Source organism: Oncorhynchus clarkii, chromosome 20, assembly GCF_045791955.1.
Source record: "Oncorhynchus clarkii lewisi isolate Uvic-CL-2024 chromosome 20, UVic_Ocla_1.0, whole genome shotgun sequence".
In the NCBI taxonomy this organism is placed as follows: Eukaryota; Metazoa; Chordata; class Actinopteri; order Salmoniformes; family Salmonidae; genus Oncorhynchus; species Oncorhynchus clarkii.
The window spans coordinates 74351190-74367421 of NC_092166.1; the positions used below are offsets into that span (position 1 = coordinate 74351190).

Consider the following 16232-nt stretch of genomic DNA (forward strand, 5'->3'; position numbering starts at 1 on the left):
GACCCTGCTGGTGCCAACGGGTGGTGACATCACATTTAAATTTGAGTAATTTAGCACAGGGGAAACTTATTCAGGGACCCCCTTATAATCAGAATACAACTTGAGTAAAATAAGAATAGCATACAAGGAGTTGTACTTCGGCAGTGCATGGCTGGGCGAATCAAGTCTCAAGCATAGGTCTCGAGCCCTGAGAAGAAACATTTTAAAGGCCCGCCTCTTGGCATTGGAGAGAACATTTCAAGCAAATTTCCTGTAATTCTACATATTTTGTCATGGGCAGAGTTTTTTGTTGTTGTTGCAGATAAAGCTAGTATTCTGCAATTCTAAAAAAAATAATTAGGCAGAGAACAAACTTAAATGTACAGTGCATTTATGTAATTTTGGGGGAACAAGAAGTATTGAGAAATGTTTACCTGGTGGATAGCTGTGGATACCAATATCCCTGTGAGACTTCCAGGCTCATGTTCAAGGTAATAATTAAAACAAATATATATTTGGAGATCTGGCCTTGAGAACCCGAATTTTGCAGACGCTCTTATCCAGAGCGACTTAGTTCATTACAGTTAGCTAGGTGAGAACAAGCACATTATCACGGTCAATGCTATCCAGGATCCTCAGGACGTCTCTAACCTAAACACAAACTCACATCTTTACCCAAACACTAAATATTTTAAATGCCAATTTCAAAAACGGGTTAGTGAGGTCCCAAGGACCCTGGATAGCATGGACCGACCATATTACTTATCAGTCATAGTAAGTCAAAGCTGCTGTCAGCAAAGTGCAGGTGTTAGTGCAAGGAAGGCAAGGGTGTTTGTATATTAATCATTATAAACTGGGTGGTTTGAGCATTGAATGTTTATTGGCTGACAGCTGTGGTATATCAGAACATATACCACGGGTATGACAACACATTTATTTTTACTGCTCTAATTACATTGGTAACCAGTTTAAAATAGCAATACGGCATGTTGGTTTTGTCTAAGAACAGCCCATAGCCGTGGTATATTGGCCTTATACCACACCCCCTCTGGCCCCAAAAAATACATGTTTTTTTTTTTTGAAGAGGTAGGTTGTCAGACGTTATCAGGAAGATGGACATTTAAAACTGAAGTACTATTTGATTTATGTGGCTCCCTCACCTGCCGTGCCCATGGTGCTGTTAACCTCTCCGGGCATGGTCTGTGCGTTGTTCAGCTTCACAGAGCAGCCAAAGTCCCCCAGCTTGATCAGGCCAGACGACGTCAGGAAGATGTTGGCTCCTATGGTAGAGAGGGGGAACGGTAACAAAGAATTATGATAGCTTTAAACCCCCAGCCAATTTCACTGATGCTAAAATACATTACCTGATTAATAAGGTGCCTGCATAGCCCTGACATTGACTTGAGACAGAGACCATAGCACTTACATCTGTAGCCATGAAATGCTTTGAAAGGCTGGTCATGGCACACATCAACACCGCCATCCCAGGCACCCTGGACTCCAATTTGCATACCGCCCTAACAGATCCACAGATGATGCAATCTCTATTTTACTCCACACTTCCTTTTCCACATGGACAAAAGGAACACCTATGTGCAAATGCTGTTCATTGACTACAGCTCAGCGTTCAACACCATAGTGCCCTCAAAGCTCATCACTAAGCTAAGGACCCTGGGACTGAACACCTCCCTCTGCAACTGAATCCTGGACTTCCTGACGGGCCGCCCCCAGGTAGTGAAAGTAAGCAACACATCCGCCATGCTGACCCTCAACACGGGGGCCTCTCTGGGGTGCATGCTCAGTCCCCTCCTGTACTCTCTGTTCACCCAAGACTGCGTGGCCACGCATGACTCCAACACCATCATTAAATTCGCCGATTATATGACGCTGGTTGGCCTGATCACAGATGAGACAGTCTCTATAGGGAAGTCAGTGACCTGGCAGTGCGGTGCCAGGACAAATCCTCTCCAAGGTCAGCAAGACAAAGGAGCAGATTGTGGACTACAGGAAACGGAGTGGCGAGAACACCACAATCCACAGACGGGCTGTAGTGGAGTGGGTCGAGCACTTCAAGTTTATTGGTGTACACATCATTAAGGATCCCAGGAGGCTGAAAAGATTTGGCATGGGCCCTCAGATCAAAGGTTTTTAGCTGCACCCCTGAAAGCATCTTGACCGTCTGCATCACCGCTTGGCATGGCAACTGCTTGGCATCCGACTGCATGGCACTAACGAGGGTAGTGCGTATGGCCCAGTACATCACTCGGGCTGAGCTCCCTGCCATCTAGGACCTCTATACTATGCGGTGTCAGAGGAAGGCCCTAAAAATCTCTAACCACCAAAGTTAGACTGTTCTCTCTGCTACCGCACAGCAAGTGGTACTGATGCACCAAGTCTGGAACCATCAGGACCATGAACAGCTTCTACTACCAAGCCATGAGACTGCTAAATAGTTACCTTCAGATCTTCTGCATTGGCCCTTTCTGCACCAACGTTGACTCATCACATATGCTGCTGCTGTTCATTACTGCTACTATTATTTCCCTCTGCATTGTTGGGAAGGGACCGTAAGCATTTCACTGTTAGTCTACACCTGTTGTTTACAAAGCATGTGAAACTAAATTTGATTTGACTAGACCAACAGTATGCTAGAGAGAAAGAGACGTCTCCTCCCGAACTGACCCTTGATGTCTCGGTGCACAATGCCGTGTTCGTGGAGCACGTTGATGGCCGTGGTGGTCTGTTTGCTGTACAGCCTGATGACGTGTTCCTGTAGGCCAAGCCTGGACACCTCCTCCAGGGTCCCCTCATCACAGTACTCCATGAAGATGTACATCTCCTCCTAGTGGGGGGGAGGGAGGGGACACACACAATCAGACGTGTGTAGCACGTAGACAGTTAACGCATACATCCAAACCGATGATAAAGCCCATTCATAAATGGTTTCATCTCATTCTTACAGACTAACTGAAATTGAACCGAACTTTGAAACTTTCCCAAAGTTCGCTGGCTTTTCAGAAATTCTGGTTGGAGGATTCCCTCTTAATTCTGGGAACCTCCAACTAGAATTTTGTAACCCATACACGCATGCTCATACCCAGTCTCAAGAAAATAACCTTTTGGCTCACCTACCAAGCATATGTTTTTACCAGCCAAAATAATGAATTGCCTTTTTGTGTCACATGTACATTTCACTGAGATAATAAGTTATGTTGACAAACTTAAGAGACCAGAGCCAAATTTGAAACAAAATGATTTTAATATATTGATCAACGGTTAATCAAATCAAGTTTATTTGTAGAGCACATTTAAATACAACTGTAGTTGACCAAACGTGCTGTACAGAATGAAAAAACACCAAACAGTGGGCACACAATGAAATAAACAAAACATATCAGATACAATGAATAAGAGTAAATAGAAGTCAAAACAGGGCAACAACAATGTTAAGATACAATTATGAGAAGTGCAGTGGAACTGATACAAAGGGGAAACAGGTCTACAAATCCTTTACTTTGAGTAGAAATACCCTGGTAAATTAGAGACTTGTCAGACGCTGGTTAACTTTGGCTGTGGCTACATTTCATTACCCAGCCTGAATACAACTTAAGTCTTGAACTCAAAATTCTACTGAAGTATTTGTTATTACATGTACTTAAGGATCAAACATAACAGTACATTTGAAGGTCTTGTAAACCTATCAGATGCTTAATCATTTAAATAAACTTCAACCTCCTCAGACTCCTCACTCTCTACTACAATCACCCTCTTTTGCACAGTCCATGAAGTCTGGTCTCCTACTCCTGACAGAGTCCTGGTGCCACAGCATCACAGCCTTTATCGGATCATACTCCCTGATCTCTAGAGAAGACAGCTGGACCATAAGATCTGACAGTGTATCAGACTTTAGGTTGGACCGCCAATCGGCTTTCACCTGTTTTTCATGGTATTAAAACCTCTTTGACATTCAGCTGTGGAGGCAGGGAAGGACAGGACCAGGTCGACCAATGCCAGCAAATCAGGGCAGGACTGCTGATGGCTACTGTTGATACAGAACCAGGACATCTTCTGCAGGGGACTGGGGCTCTTGGTACATCAGCACTTTCAGGACAGTCCACTGGTCAAGAATCCTTTCAACATGGATGCCAGAGGTCTCCAGGACAGGAAGTGGTTCACCAGGGTGTTCAGTGTCTCCAAAATCTAGAATAATTGTATACATTACAACAAGCACAATGCAGTTTTAATTCTCAAACTTTAAAAATATGAACCTGAACCCAACCACCCTGTAATACAAAACATAAAGTAACCTGCTGCTTAGTCTCCTGACTCTGGGCAGTTGGTGAAGCTGACCAGCTTGGAGGCACACAGGACCCCTACACTGGTGAAGCTGACCAGCTTGGAGGCACACAGGACCCCTACACTGGTGAAGCTGACCAGCTTGGAGGCACACAGGACCCCTACACTGGTGAAGCTGACCAGCTTGGTGGCACACAGGACCCCTACACTGGTGAAGCTGACCAGCTTGGAGGCACACAGGACCCCTACACTGGTGAAGCTGACCAGCTTGGTGGCACACAGGACCCCTACACTGGTGAAGCTGACCAGCGTGGTGGCACACAGGACCCCTACACTGGTGAAGCTGCCCAGCTTGGTGGCACACAGGACCCCTACACTGGTGAAGCTGACCAGCTTGGAGGCACACATAACCCCTACACTGGTGAAGCTGACCAGCGTGGTGGCACACAGGACCCCTACACTGGTGAAGCTGACCAGCTTGGGGGCACACAGGACCCCTACACTGGTGAAGCTGACCAGCTTGGTGGCACACAGGACCCCTACACTGGTGAAGCTGACCAGCTTGGTGGCACACAGGACCCCTACACTGGTGAAGCTGACCAGCTTGGTGGCACACAGGACCCCTACACTGGTGAAGCTGACCAGCTTGGTGGCACACAGGACCCCTACACTGGTGTCCTGGAACCTGTCAGTCATAATCTCCACTAGCGTGTCAAGTATTTTGTCCTGTGATGTAACGAGGGTCTTGCTCTCACCTCTGGCCAGCAAAATTCCCTCATATCTGTTGGTCATTGTGGCCTTCATCATGGGCCCTTCTCTGACGATAACAGGCTCATCTTACCATCCTTTCAGAATTGTCCTCTCTTAAGGTAAGTAGTTCTTATTGCAGCTTAACTAAACATACCTGGTTTTGTACTTCTTAAGTAATGCCTGTGTTGAGCACAAGGAGCTATGGGCTTCTGCTGTGGTGAACCTCTGCAGACAGGCAGACAGGTTGCTCAGGTGTGTTAGTGTGTCATGCAGGAAGCCACAGAAGCAGACAACAGCCTCCCTCGTAGTACTGTAGTATTTCCTGGCCTTGGACTGCTGGACACCTCAGACATTTTGGGCATCAGCAGATTGTTCTTTATGTATTTCAGATTCAAAGACACATAAATAGACAATTAATTGCTGTCCAAAAAAAACCTAAATTAGACATGACATTTTATCAGTGCATAAAGCATTGAAACACGATGTTACCAATTGTAACCGTGTTTGTTGTCATTTACTGGACATTACATATTGATGACTTTTGGAGTACTTAACCTCTGATCTCTAGGGGCGCTATTTCATTTTTGGATAAAAAACGTTCCCGTTTTAAGCGCGATATTTTGTCACGAAAAGATGCTCGACTATGCATATTCTTGACAGTTTTTGAAAGAAAACACTCTGAAGTTTCAGAATCTGCAAAGATATTGTCTGTAAGTGCCCCAGAACTCATTCTACAGGCGAAACCAAGATGATGCGTCAACCAGGAAATTAGCAGAATTTCTGAAGCTCTGTTTTCCATTGTCTCCTTATATGGCTGTGATTGCGCAAGGAATGAGCCTACACTTTCTGTCGTTCCCCCAAAGTGTTAGCAGCATTGTGACGTATTTGTAGGCATATCATTGGAAGATTGACCATAAGAGACTACATTTTCCAAGTGTCCGCCTGGTGTCCCTGCGTCGAAATTGGAGCGTAAAGCCAGGTGCAATTATTTTTCCATTTGAGAGCAAGGAGAAACCAGGCTTCCACGAAGGATATATCATTGAAGAGATATGTGGAAAAACACCTTGAGGATTGATTCTAAACCACGTTTGCCATGTTTCAGTCGATATTATGGAGTTAATTTGGAAAAAAGTTCGCGTTTTGAGGGCTGAATTTTCGTTTTTTTTTTTTTTTTTTTTTTTTTTTTTTGGGGTAGCCAAATGTGATGTACAAAACGGAGCTATTTCTAATACACAAATAATCTTTTTGGAAAAACGGAGCATCTGCTATCTAACTGAGAGTCTCCTCATTGAAAACATCAGAAGTTCTTCAAAGGTAAGTTATTTTATTTGAAGGCTTTACTTGTTTTTGTGATAGTTGCCTGCTAAATGCTAACGCTAATGCTAACGCTAATGCTAACGCTAAATGCTACGCTAGCTAGCTACTGTTACACAAATGATTGTTTTCCTATGGTTGAAAAGCATATTTTGAAAATCTGAGATGACAGTGTTGTTAACAAAAGGCTAAGCTTGAGAGCTAGCATATTTATTTCATTTCATTTGCGATTTTCATGAATAGTTAACGTTGCGTTATGGTAATGAGCTTAGGTCTATAAATAGAATCCCGGATCCGGGTTTGGTCGTCGCAACAGGTTAACATAGCAATCTAGAGCCACTACCTGTTCCAGGTGCTGGACACGCCCCTGGTAACCTCGCAGGAAGTGGTCCAGTGCATGCAATAGGTGTCCTACCCATCGGGTCCCGCCAATTCTGGTGGGCACCAGTGTTGTGCCCCCAAAGAGCCTGGAAGCTGTTTACCAGGTTTTCACTGTTCAGTGGGCTGGTATAGAGCCCACTGGGGAGGTCTTCTACTTTCTGAAACATCACGTTGGACCCAATGGCATCAGAAAAGGTCAGTGTATGTCAATGATGGCCCTGTCCCCCTTCAGCCGGGTGACCACACCATCCTTGGCTCCGGTCATCACAGCAGCTCCATCTGTTCCCAGAGCGAATAACTTGCTCCCCCACTCATCACACACCCCCTCCACGACGGCACTGACGGCCCCACTCATCACACACCCCCTCCACAATGGCACTGACGGCCCCACTCATCACACACCCCCTCCACAATGGCACTGACGGCCCCACTCATCACACACCCCCTCCACAATGGCACTCCCTCCACCACTCACACACTCATCACACTCCCTCCACCACTCATCACACACCCCCTCCACCACACACTCATCACACTCCCTCCACCACTCACACACTCATCACACTCCCTCCACCACTCATCACACACTCCCTCCACCACTCATCACACACTCCCTCCACCACTCATCACACACTCCCTCCACCACTCATCACACACTCCCTCCACCACTCATCACACACTCCCTCCACCACTCATCACACACTCCCTCCACCACTCATCACACACTCCCTCCACCACTCATCACACACTCCCTCCACCACTCATCACACACTCCCTCCATGATGACACTGATGACCCCACTCATCACACACTCCCTCCATGACAGTGATGACCCCACTCATCACACACTCCCTCCACCACTCATCACACACCCCCTCCACCACTCATCACACTCCCTCCATGATGGCACTCCACCACTCATCACACACTCCCTCCACCACTCATCACACACTCCCTCCACCACTCATCACACACTCCCTCCACCACTCATCACACACTCCCTCCATGATGACACTGATGACCCCACTCATCACACACTCCCTCCATGACAGTGATGACCCCACTCATCACACACTCCCTCCACCACTCATCACACACCCCCTCCACCACTCATCACACACTCCCTCCACCACTCATCACACACCCCCTCCACCACTCATCACACACTCCCTCCATGATGGCACTGACGGCCCCACTCATCACACACTCCCTCCATGATGGCACTCCCTCCACCACTCATCACACACCCCCTCCACCACTCATCACACACTCCCTCCATGATGGCACTGATGACCACACTCATCACACACCCCTTCCACCACTCATCACACACTCCCTCCATGATGGCTCTGACGGCTCCACTCATCACACACTCCCTCCATGATGGCTCTGACGGCTCCACTCATCACACACTCCCTCCATGATGGCGTTGCTTACGTGTGCCACGTCTGCCTTCTCCACCGGCTTGATGCCAACAAACTTCGACTCGATCTTGCTCTTATGACAGAATGTGACAAACTCCTCTTTCACAGAACTGTCTGTGGAGCCATCTGCCATGGAGAGAAATGTGGTGTTTTTCATATTCTCTCTGATGTTGTTTCTCTCCACCTCTGCAATATGGTGCATCAACTCTTTGGCCTGCTTCATCTAAACTGCAAAAATCAAACATCAAATTAATTCAATAATTAAATATACAACCATATTATCCAATATAGCTGGCAGTTGATTGTGCTAAATTAGCCTTCTACCCTTTGTTTACTTCAGGATCAACACTATAAGGCTGGTAAAGTCAATTGTGTCAATGCTTTAAAATGTAAACAGCATCTGGAGACAAACATTAAAATAGAATATTACAGAGCCATAGGAAAGCATGGAGATCCATGTCAGCATCAGTAGGCCTATAATGTTATGATATTTATACACTATTTGGATGTGAACCAAAGCTTATCAAGAGCTGAGAAATAACCTACAATACTGGACCACATCTGCTAAATAGACTTGAAAAAAACTAGCTACAGAAGTATTAGTCAAGCTACAAGAGTAACAACATTTTCACTTACTCACACATCCACTCCAAGTCAGAAAGTGGTCTTGTCTTCTTGCCAATGGCATGTACAGTTCTAAACAGTATCTTCATCTTCGTGCTGGTCTGCTCTGACATTAGCGCCGTCACAGAGGGTGTCAAGAGGAGAGGCTCTGGGACACGATTTAGTCCGGGACACAGACACGTAGGCAATGTGACACTTGCTGTGTTCATGGTCACGAATGTTCTCCAGCTTCATTGTTTTATTTCTTGATGACAAATGAGTTGTTTCTGCTTTTATCTTTAGCATACTGGTGACACACAGAACAACTCATCACCACAGCCTCAGCATCATACTGTAGCCATCCTCTTGAAACCACGATCTCCAAACCTCCATTTCTCACAAAACGTTCTTTTTTAATGTGATTTGTCCTTTTCGTCTGCGTGTTTTCGTTTCAAAGGTTGGCTTACTTCAGGTAAATGTCGCCACATAACAGCTATTTAATGAACAGTAGCTAGCAGCAGACCCGTGGCAAGTGAGCGATGTCGAGTAGCTGATGTACCGTGCGGTAAACAGTGCCGCGAAACTAGGAGCACTAGAGAGTCATTTCCTCCGAGCCATCATGCCAGATATTTTATTACATGACTATTTTGGTACAAACATTTACCCTCCAGTGTGGCAGATAGCCTTCTGAGATTTACTCGCCAGTGTGGCAGATAGCCTTCTGAGATTTATTCGCCAAACAGAAAATCTACCCGCAGTTGGTGATTGGCGGGTGCTAATTTCAACCCTGCTCTTACCCGATGCAGCTCAACACCAAAGTAGCGGACCAGGTTGGGGTGTTTGATGCCCTCAAAGATCTTCAGCTCATCTGCTGTCTCCTTTATTGTCTTATGGTCATTCGGCTGGAACCGGATCTGATCAGGAAAATAAACATTCAAAAAAATAGTCAAATGTATGAAGAATGTTGATAGGCTTTTAATGGATGTTAATTGGCGGCGAAGTAAAATAAACATTACCTTCAATTCAGGGCCTTCTCCTTTAATAATAAATAAAGGTAAGCCCGCACATGTTATATGCTGCTAGACTCTTGCACCAACATTCATAACACTACAAAAGCCTTTGAGGTCATGGCCACCTACCTCCTTCATAGCCATCAGTTCTCCAGTATCCACATTGATGCAGGTGTACACCTTGCCATACTGGCCCTCGCCTGTAGAGGGAGACAAGTCACAGGCGATCAAACACCATGGGTGTGACATAAACGAGGGCCTACTCCAGGGAAAATGGCAACATATTCCCTTTATGGTGCATAACTGTTGGCTAGGGCCTCATAGGCAATACAGAGGATAGGGTTTCATTCGGGGGAGACAGGTTCAGTTGAGGCTCTGGCTAAAAGTAGTGCACTATAAAGGGAATAGGGAGCCAATGGGGTGTACAGTACATACCTATCTTGTTGCCCCTCTGCCACTTGAAGGTGACCTTGCGGAGGCCAACGTGCATGACGTTGTCGTAAGACTTGGGGGTGTGGCACACCTGGCCAATGATGTTCCTCTGCTTCATGACTGCGTAGCGGTTGTCCTCGAAGGAGCGTATGGAGCGACGTACAGCTTCCATGGGACTCTGCCTGGCTGCCGTGTCTGAGGGATATAGAAGACCGTGTAAGGAATGGAGAGACATAGAAACAGACCAGGACACTTTCTCAATTGTCTTAGGGTAAAGGTGGGGAATGGGAATTGCATAGAACAGACCCACTCTATACTCTATTCTGGAGCAGTTTAGAGGTTAAGTGCCTTGATCAAGGGCACAATGGCAGGAGATTGCACCTAGCAGTCATCCCGACACGACTTTTGGTTGGAACTTGCAACCCCTCTCTACCCCCCTCATCATTCTCACCTTTTGATTGACTGATGAAGGTGCGGAGCTCCCAGCTTCTCCTGGCCGTGCTGCTGGGGTCTCCTCCCTTAGGATAGGAGGGTTCTGATGTGTGAGAGCGGGGAGATTACACAAGACAAGCAGTAAGATGGGAGCCATGTCAAGTTAGAAAAACCATACACAGGTTAAGTGACTACTCCTACTTTCCAATCCAGATACATTTTATTTCATCCTTGTTCAGTCGTACAGACTGAATTATGCTATTTGGTATTTTATTAGGATCCCCATTAGCATGAAACATGACATAATACAGAACATTAATAGACAAGAACAGCTTAAGGACGGAAGTACATCAATTATGCAGAATGCAGTTACATTAAGACAATACTTTAAACAACTCTATACCTTCCCTGTCATCAGTGGGACTGGAGTGTCGGCTCAGAGACTTGAACTGCAGCTCGGCTGCTACAGACGACAGCCTGTCGTTCTCGTGGAGGTTGGCCCCTCTGCACAGGGAGAGGCAAGCGCAGTGCAATTTAACTAGGATCAACTACAAAGAAATCAATATACCTGAGTTGTCAGGCATCAGAGGGGTATACTACAAAGCAGAATCAATTAAGTTAGCAAGATAACTTTGATAAGAAACCAGAAATAACTTGATTTTCTGGTTCATAAAAAAAAGTAAAGCTTAGATGCGTTTGTTGAATCAATTAAACCATGCCCATTTCAAGCTTATCTTACAAAAACAGTAAAAGTTGTATGAGAATATTTAGGCAAGTTGAACCCCTAACTCCTTGATCCTGGTTTGAAGTACAGCCCTCCGGTCCCAGATTAGGCTGGTTCCAGATCAGTTAGTGCCTCCTATGGTTATTGTGATGCCATGATAGTGGCGAGACTGCTCAACCAGATCTGGGACCAGTGGTCAACCAATATCAGTCCCCCCAAAAATGTAAAGTCTTCTTAATGAAGATAGTCCTCTCGCTTTCAGAGGGATGTTTGTGATTATTGAGCTGGCGGAACATGACATACATACAGCTCATAATAATGTCCAGAATAGAGTGAATGAAATGGCATGAAACACATGGAAACCAAGTATTTGATACCATTCCAGAGATTCCTCTCCAGACATTACCACAAGGCCATCCTCCCCAACTAAGGTGCCACCAACCTCCTGTGTTCTACATCCAAACCTCTCAACCCCACCACCATAGAAATAGAACCCTAGATGATATGTCTATGTGCCCATCAAAGCTGACCTTCATACTAAAGGTTTAAAAGATCAAACAGACATGTCAGATGTCAGAACGCATGCTTTCATCCCAATAGGACTGACACCAAACGAGACAAATATTATGAAGAGCGAGCCATCAGATGCTTAGAGCAAGGCCACACTATTAATATGGATTAATAGCAGAGTAACTCTCACACTGCAGGTTGATGTTTATTGTCATGAGTGTCATCCTAGAGGCAGAACTGAGCAATTTCCCCTTAGGCCAGCTGCAATGTCAAAATTGTCTACATTGTAAAAATCCATTAACAAAAAAAAAAAAGTGTTTTGTCTTAATTTAAGGTCAGCAGTGTTGTTAAGTGTAGGGTTAAAAACTGATTGGATGACTTTTGGGCTGTGCCAGCTAGTGACCACTGCAGAGCTGCCTCCAGAACAAGATTCATGAAAAAAAAAACACTAACCTGATCTCGCCCTCTTTTCACCTCTCCATGAGGAGGTAGCTAGCATGCTGTTGTGTTTCCATCTCTCACACTATGAGAGTTGGAGAAAATGTGTATTGTGTTGTGTGACACTGGCTAGGTGGACAAAACAAAAGTGTGGATTAAGGTCTCTCCACATCCGCAGACTGCATTCAGAGTTAGGTAACACATTTGAGTGAAGTATCCCTTTAAAGGATGGCCCTTATAAAAAAAGTGTAGTTTTCATATTGTGTTAAATAGCAGTCTTTTCAAATCAATGCAGATTTCTGTCATAGGCAAAACAAAATGGCCAAAGCCAATACATCTGGATGAGCATGCAGAACATGCTACTCAAGGTTCGCTCCAAACAGAGACTGCATGACAGGGGTGCAGGGTAAACCACAGGGAGCATGACCACCTGAACCTCCGGTGGAATAATTTGGAAGTGGGATATGGGATATCAGCCTGCTGCTGGGGTGCCCTGGGTTGACAAGTGGGTGGTCCTTACAGAGAACCCGGCTGGAGGATTCCCCGCTTGCTTATTCCCTCATGATTCCGGGATCCTACAAACAGGTTTTCTGGAAAAACCTGGGCACATTTGCAACCCTAGTAGTACTTGGTAAGTACTGAAACTTAGGGGGGGTGGGGCTACCTGACGTCATTGGGGGTGGACCCAGGTGCTTTGGATGGGCAGTGTTCCCCGGGGGCAGGGCCTGGGGCCTGAGGGGTGGGGACTGGGCGGGGGCCGGTAGGTAGACACAGCTGGGTCCGTAGGTCGCAGGGGAGACTCCGAGAGCTGTGGTGGTGACAAAAACACACTGAGGATCTCTGGGGAGTGCCTTGGAGATGAGGGTTTGTGTCAGATACAGGGGCACTCATTCTCAACACAAATGCACACACACAAGCAATCACACACTCACTCGGTGTAATACCCTTTCTAGCGAATAGGAATGAGCATTTGACATTTTTTTAACTGTACGAATAGTCGCAGGATTTTTTTTCTTCAAGTTCTCAAAAAAACAAAAAATATATATATATATATATGTATTTTTATAACACAAAGCCCGCACTGGAAAGAAATGTGCTTCCTATGCCAACAATGCAAGACAATGCCTAATTTAGCATAACCATTACAGATAACTAATTGCTAAATTGCACGATATACAGTGCCTTCAGAAAGTATTCACACCCCTTAACTTTTTCCACATTTTGTTGTGTTACAAATTGGGATAAAAATTCATTTAATTCTTCTTTACAATCCACAACACATTTTATTTAACTAGGCAAGTCAGTTAGGAACAAATCCTTATTTACAATGACAGCCGATTGCGCGCCGCCTTATAGGACTACCGATCGCGGCCGGTTGTGACACAGCCTGGGAACGAACCAGAGTCTGTAGTGATGCTTCTAGCACTGCATATTTACCCATTATTATTTTCTTTAACTCTTCAAGCTCTGTCAAGTTGATAAGTCTATTACTGCTAGACAGCCATTTTGAAATCTTGCCATGGATGTTCAAGCTGATTTAAGTCAAAACTAACTCGGCCACTCGGGAACATTCAATGTTGTCTTGGTAAGCAACTCCAGTGTATATTTGGCCTTGAGTTTTAGGTTATTATCCTGCTGAAAGGTGAATGTGTCTCCCAGTGTCTGCTGGAAAGCAGACAAACAGGTTTTTTGCTTAGCTCTATTACATTGCTTTTTGTCAGCCCAAAACCCTCCCTAGTCCTTGACGATGAAGAGCATATCCATAACATGATGCAGCCACCACCATGCTTGAAAATATGAAGTGGTCCTCAGTGATGGTAGATTTTCCCCAAACATAACACTATAATGGGACAAAAAGTGCAATTTTGCCAGTATTACTTTAGCGTACTCTGTGCAGAGTTCCTCTCTGCTCTAGGTTAGTATTGTGGAGTAACTACAACAGTCATCCATCTTCAGTTTTCTCCTATCACAGTGATTAAACAGAGTTTGGAAGGAGGCCTGTATAGTGATTGGGTGTATTGATACAGTAGCCAAAGTGTAATTAATAACTTCTCCATGCTCAAAAGGGATATTCAGTGACTGCTTTTATTTTTTACCCATCTACCAATAGGTGCCCTTCTTTGTGAGGCATTGGAAAACCTCTATGGTCTTTCTGGTTGAATATGTGCTTGAAATTCACTACTCGACTATGGAACTATACATATAATTGTATGTGTGGGGTACAGAGACAGGGTAATGATTCAAATCTGGTTAACCACTATAATTGCATACAGAGTTCATGCAACTTGTGACTTAAGCAAATTTTTACTCCTGAACGTATTTAAGCTTGTAATAACAAAGGGTTTGAATACTTACTGACTCAAAACATTTCAGCATTAAAATATATTAATTGGTACAAATTTCTTAAAACAAAATTTCCCTATGTGGTATTGTGTGTAGAATATAGGCACAAAATGTGGAAAAAGTCTAGGGGTGACTAATTCAGTCAAGCAAGTGCCATTTAAGATTCAATTATTGAAACGAATATCAACTGGTTGTATCATGGAACACAATCTGCAAAAACGTATGAACCTTTTTGTTAATTTAACTCTTATTTCCCCGAGCCCTTATCAGGCAAGACACCACATTTACAGTAAAAAAACATGTAATAAAATAAATTGTAAAAAACGTTTGCCGCTTTGAAGTGATGTGCATCTTGCGCCTGGAATAGTTATTCTCAAAGGAGAGATCATTTGAAACGGTTCTCAAATGGCCAGAATCATTTTTTTATGATGAATTACGAGTAGGCCTGGGCTTACCGATTCTGATGAAAACATGCTCTGTCTTTATCAAACAAATGTTTTTGTGTCTTTTCACTGTGGAACCTGTGTAGATTTAGGGGGTTATAGCCTAGGCTAGCCAACTCTAAATGGCACCAGCAATTCACAAAGTAGCCTTAAGCGGTAAAAAGGGATAATTACTCCAGAACTGCAGCTCGTTGATGGAGCACATTTTCCTACTTCAATCAACCAGTCCATTTTGCATTTGTTGATAAAAACTGTTGTCATTTGGCCAGGAAAGTAGCTTGTGTATCCCATCATTTACATACGTTTTTAATACACCTTTATTTCTGGAGGCTTAACGGGAGCTTGTGTATCCCATCATTTACATACGTTTTTAATACACCTTTATTTCTGGAGGCTTAACGGGAGCTTGTGTATCCCATCATTTATAGACATTTATTTCTGTAGGCCTAACGGGAGCGTGTGTATCCCATCATTTATAGACATTTATTTCTGGAGGCCTAACGGGAGCGTGTGTATCCCATCATTTATAGACATTTATTTCTGGAGGCCTAACGGGAGCTTGTGTATCCCATAATTTATAGACATTTATTTCTGGAGGCCTAACGGGAGCGTGTGTATCCCATCATTTATAGACATTTATTTCTGGAGGCCTAACGGGAGCGTGTGTATCCCATCATTTATAGACATTTATTTCTGGAGGCCTAACGGGAGCGTGTGTATCCCATCATTTATAGACATTTATTTCTGGAGGCCTAACAGGAGCGTGTGTATCCCATCATTTATAGACATTTATTTCTGTAGGCCTAACGGGAGCGTGTGTGTGCACTCAGCATGCATGTGTATAGAGAGTGGACAGAACGCAATTGAGTGAAAGAAAGAGGGAGAAAAGGGACTATAGGGAGAAGAACGGTATGATGCTTGGCTTGGTTTCTTTTTTGTTGTGCCCCTTCAAATGCACATTTACAAATGGAACAAAGCAAATTAACGTGGTCTTCAAGACAAAATCTATTTTTTAGGGGGGGTTTCACTTCACTTGCCCTTTCAAGCAGCCACAAAGCACGTTCCACCAAATAGTTTTACAGTATTTGAAAAAAATTACATCCCTGTTTAAAGATCAAGCTTTGACGTCTGTTCAACCACTTGAGTCCTCAAT

The 16232-nt window shown here is 44.5% G+C and overlaps 1 protein-coding gene and 1 long non-coding RNA gene across 3 annotated transcripts in view; both read right to left on the minus strand.

Annotated features, from left to right (window-relative positions):
• Positions 1–16232, minus strand: part of LOC139376894 (mitogen-activated protein kinase kinase kinase 4-like) — a 79650-nt gene that overhangs the window by 7087 nt on the left and 56331 nt on the right. The window contains exons 18-25 of one of the 2 annotated variants that reach the window (XM_071119883.1): positions 12958–13101; positions 11025–11125; positions 10641–10724; positions 10193–10384; positions 9887–9957; positions 9545–9661; positions 2662–2821; positions 1140–1259 (exon numbers count right to left, since the gene is read on the minus strand). In XM_071119883.1, the coding sequence (XP_070975984.1) occupies positions 1140–1259; positions 2662–2821; positions 9545–9661; positions 9887–9957; positions 10193–10384; positions 10641–10724; positions 11025–11125; positions 12958–13101 (989 nt within the window). The remainder of the gene's footprint in view (positions 1–1139; positions 1260–2661; positions 2822–9544; positions 9662–9886; positions 9958–10192; positions 10385–10640; positions 10725–11024; positions 11126–12957; positions 13102–16232) is intronic. The other variant, XM_071119884.1, reaches the window with a different exon arrangement.
• LOC139376896 (uncharacterized) lies at positions 3434–6999 on the minus strand. The gene is made up of 3 exons (XR_011627969.1): positions 6683–6999; positions 5180–5399; positions 3434–4179 (listed from the first exon to the last, which is right to left on the minus strand). It is a non-coding gene; the product is annotated as an uncharacterized lncRNA (long non-coding RNA).